Here is an 8,908-nt window from a genome sequence, read left to right on the forward strand (position 1 = left end):
TCTCAACAACATTGTCCCTTACTTGTTTGGAGAGTTTCTTGGTCTTCATGGCAGTGTTTGGTTAGTGGTGCCTCTTGCTTAGGTGTTGCAGCCTCTGGGAACTTTCAAAAAGGTTTGTATATGTAATGACAGATCATGTGACACTTAGATTGCACACAGGTGGACATCATTTCACTAATTATGTGACTTCTGAAGGTAATTGGTTGCACCAATTACCTGTAACCTGCACTGTAACATTTGTCTGGAGTTCACGTTCAGCTGTTAGAGTGACCTGACACCGCGGCTCGGGTTGTTTTCCTGCATTTCATCTCTTCCAGTAAGAAGTGGTTGGACTGGTTTCCTCCGTTCGGGGGAAAGTACCGCGTTGTCTTCCTATTACAGGTAATGCTGTGCTGAGTGAGGATGTGATGGGGTCGGGGTGATCGCTAATATTTTGTTTGGTGCAGCTTGTGAGAAGGCTCTCCGCAGCCATCCCCCTGCAGAGGGAAAGGATGATCCCCATGATATAGAGGAAGGCATTGACACTCGGACCGATCCAGGTAATTATTATCCTGTATGTATAGAACCGATCGACCTGTACAAATAGCTACCAGGCTGGAGCAATGGGGGGGGGTGGATGTGTACTCGGGGGAAATTTGAGGAGTGGAGGATTTGTGCTAGGAGAAGTGATTTTTTTTTGGGGGGGGGGGGGTGTGATGGGGGGATTGCAGGAAAGAGAGCATTTGAGCTGGGAGGGGGGATGGGGGCCAAAGATTTGTGCTGGGAGGGGGGATTTCAGCAGGGGGTTGGATTTTTCCAGGGAGCAGAGGGAATTTACGCTTGGGGAGTAAGCATGCAGGTTAGTGCTCAATGTTTTTTCGGAGGGGGGGGGCATAAGGCTCATACATCTTGGGGTGGGGGTGCAGTTTGGCATGTTTGCCCCGGGCTCTAGATGGTCCCGGCACTGAGTGGGGAGGTCTCTTGCCAGAGGGGTCCTTCCATGTTGATGAGGACAACGGCCTCTTCCCCACAACCCTGGTCGGGTGGTTGTGGGGGTCTGTGGGCAGGGGGGCTTATCGGATGATAAAAATTCCTATCAGATAAACAGTCCAATGGCTAACTGATTTCACTTCCATTTACAATTTTACTTCTGCATACTGTAGAAAGAAAACAATACCCACGTTCAACCGCAAAATTGGTTTCTCTGGTTCGTGAGCTGGTTGTCTGGCTTAAATGCCTCCACGCTCCAATAACAGAATTAGTAGTAAGATCAAGCCAGCTATTCTGTGCCATCCATAAAATATAAGTCTTTATTGGCTACATAATAAAACAAAACAGTCACATGCTAACGGGTTTCAGCTAAAACAGCCTTCCCTATAGCATTGCTAAAGCTAACTTCAAAGAAGTTTGGATGCCTTACCTGAACCCTATTGAGATCAGTTAGGGCCAATTCTAATGCAAAATATATATTTTTTAAATTCCATGCAGCTGGGAGCAGTGATGTTTTATTCTAACATCGATATTTACAGTGGATTTTTTTTTTTTAAATCGCCAGTGAATGACTTTGGCAGCTGTCATCGCTGGCTTCTTTGCTTTTTGTCCCCCCCCTTTTTTGAGCGAAGGGGGGGGGTTGTTTTTTTTTTTTTTTTTTTTAAGAAGCTGGCTATGAATTTAATTTGCCAGCAATTTAAATTTTTGTTTTTTGCTCTTCGTAAATGTCATTTTTTCTGTAGCACATGCTACAGCAAAAATGAAAAAAAAAGTCCCATCCAAAATGCATATTAGACCCCTTGAACCCCATATGGATTATAAGGGGGCACTTCACTAAAAAAAAAAAAAATGTTTGAGGTCCTCAGAAAACCCATAGATTTTAAGCGAGACTCTATGTACACTAAAAAAAAAAAATGAGTGAGACTTATCATAACAACAAGCAGGTAATAACTCGCTTGTTAATAGAAGTTTGGCAGCTCCCACTCTCTGTCCCGATCTGCAGTTGACTGCAGGAAAGACTTTGATGGGGGGGGTGACTGCAGGTAGAACTATGATGGGGAGACATCTCTGCAAGGAGGACTGTGATAAGGGGGCATGACTGCAGGGAGGACTGTGATGGGGGGGCCATGACTGCAGGGAGGACTGTGATATGGGGGGTCACGACTGCAGGGAGGAATGTGATCGGGGGCCATGACGGCAAGGAGGACTGTGATGGGGGCTATGACTGCAGGGAGGACTGTGATGGGGGGGCCATGGCTGCAGGATGGACTGCGATGGGGGAGATATGACTGCAGGGAGGACTGTGATTGAGGCCATGACTGCAGGGAGGACTGTGATGGGGGCTATGACTGCAGGGAGGACTGTGATGGGGGGCTATAACTGCAGGGAGGACTCTGATGGGGGGCCATGACTGCAGGGAGGACTGTGATGGGGGGCCATGACTGCAGGGAGGACTGTGATGGGGGGCCATGACTGCAGGGAGGACTGTGGTGGGGGGCCATGACTGCAGGGAGGACTGCGATGGGGGAGATATGACTGCAGGGAGGACTGTGATGGGGGGCTATGACTGCAGGGAGGACTGTGATGGGGGGCCATGACTGCAGGGAGGACTGTGATGGGGGCCATGACTGCAGGGAGGACTGTGATGGGGGAGATATGACTGCAGGGAGGACTGTGATTGAGGCCAAGACTGCAGGGAGGACTGTGATGGGGGGCCATGACTGCAGGGAGGACTGTGATGGGGGCCATGACTGCAGGGAGGACTGTGATGGGGGCCATGACTGCAGGGAGGACTGTGATGGGGGGCCATGACTGCAGGGAGGACTTTGATGGGGGCCATGACTGCAGGGAGGACTGTGATGGGGGGCTATGACTGCAGGGAGGACTGTGATGGGGGGCCATGACTGCAGGGAGGACTGTGATGGGGGGGGCATGACTGCAGGGAGGACTGTGATATGGGGGTCACGACTGCAGGGAGGAATGTGATCGGGGGCCATGACGGCAAGGAGGACTGTGATGGGGGCTATGACTGCAGGGAGGACTGTGATGGGGGGGCCATGGCTGCAGGGAGGATTGCGATGAGGGAGATATGACTGCAGGGAGGACTGTGATTGAGGTCAAGACTGCAGGGAGGACTGTGATGGGGGGCCATGACTGCAAGAAGGACTGCGATGGGGGAGGCATGACTGCAGGGAGGACTCTGATTGAGGCCATGACTGCAAGGGGGACTGTGATGAGGGGGCATGACTGCAGGTAGGACTGTGATGTGGGGGCTATGACTGCAAGGAGGACTTTGATGGGGGCCATGACTGCAAGGAGGACTGTGATGGGGGGCCATGACTACAAGGAGGACTGTGATGGGGGCCATGACTACAAGGAGGACTGTGATGGGGGCCATGACTACAAGGAGGACTGTGATGGGGGGCCATGACTACAAGGAGGACTGTGATGGGGGCCATGACTACAAGGAGGACTGTGATGGGGCCATGACTACAAGGAGGACTATGATGGGGGCCATGACTACAAGGACTGTGATGGGGGGGGCCATGGCTACAAGGAGGACTGTAATGTTGGACCATTACTGCAAGGAGGACTGTGATGGGGGCAATAACTGCAAGGGGCACTGTGATATAAAGGGGACTGCACTGTAAAGGGGGACTGCATTCATTACAGTGCAGTCCCTCTTACATCACCTGCTCCTTTGTAGTGCAGGTGGGGGGGTGAGACTCCGTGAACTGCCTCCCCCATCTGCCACCCCCAGGTCCCTGACTGAGATATTGGCTACACCAAAAGTGGTCCCTAGTGCCAAAAAGGTTGGGGACTGCTACTGTAGTCTATTACAGGCAGTCCCCGAGTTACGAACGGCTTAGGGACTGCCTGTTTGTGCTGAAGTCGGATTTGTTCGTCGGAAGCGCATGCGCAGAATGGCAGAGACGTCGTTTTCCGATGTTTTCCAACGTCGTTTTCCGATGTTTTCCGCTATTTTCCGATGCTTTCCACTGTCGTTTTCTGTTGTTTTCCGCTGTTTCCGACGTCGTTTTCTGATGTTTTCCGCTGTTTTCCAATGTGCCCGCCGATGCCGCCTCCCGTTCGTAAATAGGAGTCATTCGCAAGTTGGAGGTTTGTAACTCGGGGACCCCCTGTAGTGGAGAAGTCAGGCAGAATTAGCATTTACAGCTTACTACAGAAATTTAGAAGCTTAATGGATCTCTGCCAAGAAATTTTCTGTACTTGTTGCATTTTTAAAGAGACAAAACATGGGGAAATGCCTGTGGGGTTTAAGTATAAATACAATTCACTCCTATGGAGCTACATGTACATTGGGTTTGTGTGAATGGGGGCTATTTTTTCTTCAGGTCAAATGTTAGTCTTCATACATAATAGAGTGAATCAGGAAAAAAACACATTATGGCCCATAGATGGAGCTGATAATTTCCTATGGTCGTCAGCTCCATCTAGTGACCATAATGCAGAATTTCTCTGCTGTATAAATAATACCGGATATACATGCAGTTTTACATGAGGAATAGCTCTGCAAATAATACTACATATGTAATTTTGTCTAGACAGTCACTTTAACACGAAGTCTGAAAATGGATTGGTAAAATATAAAAGGGTCTAATACATAATAATTTTGCATGTATATACTAATACTTTACCCATATTTTAGTCTTGCCCAATAGACCATGGCTTATTGTGAAGAGGCATCAAAGACCATTGACCGGTTAAGAAGAAAGCTCAGTGAGATTTCAGAGGATGATGTGGGCCACCTCAGTAATAAGCTGAGCTTGCTGGACTTCCTTAAATCCCAAGATGTCCATCCTGGCTCTATTGTATGGAGCATGAGAGATAAAATCGAGAAGATCCTCAACACCATCGTTCAGCAAGGAGAGTCTGTCTGCCGGAGATTCCTTTTCCAACTTGAGGATATAATCCTTCTATTCCCAGCCTTGTCTGACCTCTCCAATGGTGAGATATATAGATGATGTACAATTACTAAGTCTGGAGTCTCTCATCGTAAAGTGGATAAGTGAAGTCAATCCAATAGACCGTGTATAGTTGAAAAATGTCCCCACTGATTGAAGATGGGTAGGTGAAAAAGGTAGTTGATGTTCAAGCATAGGCAGATAGTTAAACCTCCGAGAACATATCCATCGGCTGTATAAATCTTGATAAAAGTAGTGTGTAAAAAACTCTTACCAGATATACTGGACTCCCGTGTCAGCGACAGGGAATCACTTAGGCAGGGCGCCCCACCGGGCGTTGGAAAGGTTGTCCCGGCTCACCGAACCCTCCAGGTCAGACTCTGCGTGGATCTCCAGGGGTCACCAGGTAGGTCCTCGCGATGAATGGCCAAAGCACGAATCAAAGGGAACGGAACATCTCCACTGGAACTGAAGTGGGAACTGGATTCTCATTCAAATAGCATGTGGAGAAAGGAAAAAATGCCTCCACATAGTGTAGATGAAAAAAGTTGTTTTTTTATTGCTAAAAAGCCTGATAACAGTTAAAAATGTGACCACAATTGTAAAAACAAAGATGGGCAACAAGGAGGATGCTAAAAGCGCCTTTAGCATCCTCCTTGTTGCCCATCTTTGTTTTTACAATTGTGGTCACATTTTTAACTGTTATCAGGCTTTTTAGCAATAAAAAAACAACTTTTTTCATCTACACTATGTGGAGGCATTTTTTCCTTTCTCCACATGCTATTTGAATGAGAATCCAGTTCCCACTTCAGTTCCAGTGGAGATGTTCCGTTCCCTTTGATTCGTGCTTTGGCCATTCATCGCGAGGACCTACCTGGTGACCCCTGGAGATCCACGCAGAGTCTGACCTGGAGGGTTCGGTGAGCCGGGACAACCTTTCCAACGCCCGGTGGGGCACCCTGCCTAAGTGATTCCCTGTCACTGACACGGGAGTCCAGTATATCTGGTAAGAGATTTTTACACACTACTTTTATCAAGATTTATACAGCCGATGGATATGTTTTCGGGGGTTTAAGCTTGAACATCAACTACCTTTTTCACCTACCCATCTTTAATCAGTGGGACATTTTTCAACTATACACGGTCTATTGGATTGACTTCACTTATCCACTTTACGATGAGAGACTCCAGAGTTATCCATTGTATAGATGGTGTTACCATTTATGAACATTTTTTGTAGATCTTCACAGTTTGGTGTTTATGCGCTACATTTTTCTTTATATATTGTATTTTCGTGGTTGTTGTTGCACTGCATGTAGCTGCTTCACCTTTTCTGCACCTTTTTTGATAGCGCAGTGTTTAATTTACGATACTTACATAGTAACTGTATTGGCCTACAGGAATAATTTCCTGACACGTCACAATATAAAGAAACAGTATGACATTTCATAAAACGCTCTAATATCTATAATTGAATCCTCAACTGGCCTTCTCTTCAGTCCTGCACAGTTGTACCGGCTCCTCTCCTGGACTGAAATGGAAAAGGTTTTACGTAAACTTGCATTAGCATGTTGATGGGGGGGGGAGAGGAACCAATGAAGGCACTACATTAAACCCTATTTCCAGCCAAAGGGGCTGGTATAGAATTTTTGGGGATATGTCCTTTCTTTTTTTTTTTTTTGCATGAGATCCCCTTGACATCCATATCAGACCCTCATCAAGGATAAACTTCTGGTATGTATTTTTTGGGGCACTTTTTTTCTTGATTTTTGCATGAGGCTCGCTCATAAAAACTATATCTGGAATGGAATTTGGGGGTGACTCTACAAATTTGTTTGTGGGTTCCCCCATTAACACCTATATCAGACTCTTACAGTACCTAGGATGGGGTATGCTATAGATCAGGGGTCTCCAAACTTTCTAAACAAAGGGGCAGTCTACTACCCTTCAGACTTTAGGGGGGCCAGAGTGGTCAGCGGGAGTAAAAAAAATGACATAGCGCCTGTAGTCAGAAGAAGGAGGAAAAGTGCCCTATCATTGGTATTAGTTGGAGGAAAAGTGCCCCATCATTGGTTTTAGTTGGAGGAATAGTACCCCATCATTGATATTCATTGGAGGAATAGTACCCCATCATTGGTTTTAGTTGGAGGAATAGTGCCCCATCATTGGTTTTAGTTGGAGGAATAGTACCCCATCATTGATATTCATTGGAGGAATAGTACCCCATCATTGGTTTTAGTTGGAGGAATAGTGCCCCATCATTGATATTCATTGGAGGAATAGTACCCCATCATTGATATTAGTTGGAAGAATAGTGCCCTATCATTGGTATTAGTTGGAGGAAAATGCCCCATTATTGGTATTAGTTGGGGGAAAGTGACCCATCATTGGTATTAGTTGGAGGAATAGTGCCCCATCATTCGTATTTGTTGAAAGAATAGTACCACATCATTGATTTTAGTTGGGGGAATAGTGTCCCATCATTGATATTAGTTGTAGGAATAATGTTCCATCATTGGTGTCAGTGGGAAGAATAGTGCCCCACCATTGGTATTAGTTGGAGGAATAGTGCCCCATCATTGATATTAGTTGGAGCAATAGTGCCCCATCATTGATATTAGTTGGAGCAATAGTGCCCCATCATTGATATTAGTTGGAGGAATAGTGTTCCATCATTGGTGTCAGTGGGAGGAATAGTGCCCCATCATTGGTATTAGTTGGAGGAATAGTGCCCCACCATTGGTATTAGTTGGAGGAATAGTGCCCCATCATTGATATTAGTTGGAGAAATAGTGCCCCATCATTGATATTAGTTGGAGAAATAGTGCCCCATCATTGATATTAGTTGGAGGAATAGTGCCCCATCATTGGTATTAGTTGGAGGAATTATGCCTAGTTGTTTATATCAGTGGAAGGAATTTTGCCCCATCGTTGGTGTCCGTGAAAGGATTGGTTCCCCACTGTTGGTGTCAGCGGAAGAAATGGTGCTTCCTTGTTGGTGTCAGTGGGAGGAATAGTGCCCCAAGGGCCAGATAAGGGCTAGCAAAGGGCCACATTCAGCCTAGATAAAGAGAATCCCCGGCCACTTTTTTTCCAAACAGAAATTAGAGGCTGGGAGCTGTCATTTATCATACAGTTGCGACAGGTTCAGGGCAACACCATAAATGTTGTATAAAGGAATTTGGTTTCAGCATTGATAAAATTGCTGTCCCCAGCAAAATGCAGCTTTTTTAACTTTTTTTTTTTTTTTTGCTTTGGGACATCTGGGCAGTGCCCAGCCCCCTGATGCTATCTGTTTGACAACCCCATATCTATGGGTTGGAATCCCCATTAAAGCTCCTCTCTTACATAAGGGTCCCCCATTTGATTTCCTTTTACATCAGAGTCCCTTTTACATTAGATCAGATTCCCTGGTTAAATCAGGGTCCTCATCAGTGTCCCCTCTTGTACCATGGTCCCCATCAGAGTCCCCACCAGAGTTCCCCTTACATCAGGGTCTCCATCACAGTCCCTCCTTACAGGGTCCAGGTCTGGGTTGGAGTGCCAGGAGGTTGATGGCCAAGCAATCTTCATTAAAGGTATCACATCAGTGTCTGCTACCCCTCTCTGCCATTCCCTCCATTGGCTGCCACTCACCCAACAAATTAAATTCAAAATACTAACAATAAGTTACAAAGCCATCCACAACTCTGCCCCCAGCTATATCACTCAACCTAGTCTCAAAATACCAACCTCATGGCCCTCTCCGTTCCTCCCAAGACCTCCTGCTCTCTAGCTCCCTCATCACCTCCTCCCATATCTGCCTCCAGGACTTCTCCCGAGCCATGCCCACCCTCTGGAATTCCCTACCCCAATCTGTCAGACTGTCTCCAAATTTATCCACCTTTAGGCGATCCCTGAAAACTTTCCTCTTCAGAGAAGCCTATCCTGCCTCCATCTAACAACTGCACTATTTTCTCCATTAGCTCATCCCCCACAGCTATTACCCTTTTGTATAACTTGATCCTCCCTCC

General features: G+C 46.6%; 1 protein-coding gene across 3 annotated transcripts in view; it reads left to right on the forward strand.

The window, feature by feature from the left end:
• Positions 1-246: 246 nt before the first annotated feature.
• Positions 247-8,908, forward strand: part of LOC141148520 (calcium-binding protein 5-like) — a 56,739-nt gene continuing 48,077 nt past the window's right edge. The window contains exons 1-2 of one of the 3 annotated variants that reach the window (XM_073636056.1): positions 247-381; positions 4,640-4,938. In XM_073636056.1, coding sequence (XP_073492157.1) covers positions 4,656-4,938 — 283 coding nt within the window. In that variant the 5' untranslated portion in view covers positions 247-381; positions 4,640-4,655. The other 2 variants (XM_073636055.1, XM_073636059.1) reach the window with 2 other exon arrangements.

Source organism: Aquarana catesbeiana, linkage group LG06 (assembly GCF_042186555.1).
Source record: "Aquarana catesbeiana isolate 2022-GZ linkage group LG06, ASM4218655v1, whole genome shotgun sequence".
In the NCBI taxonomy this organism is placed as follows: domain Eukaryota; kingdom Metazoa; phylum Chordata; class Amphibia; order Anura; family Ranidae; genus Aquarana; species Aquarana catesbeiana.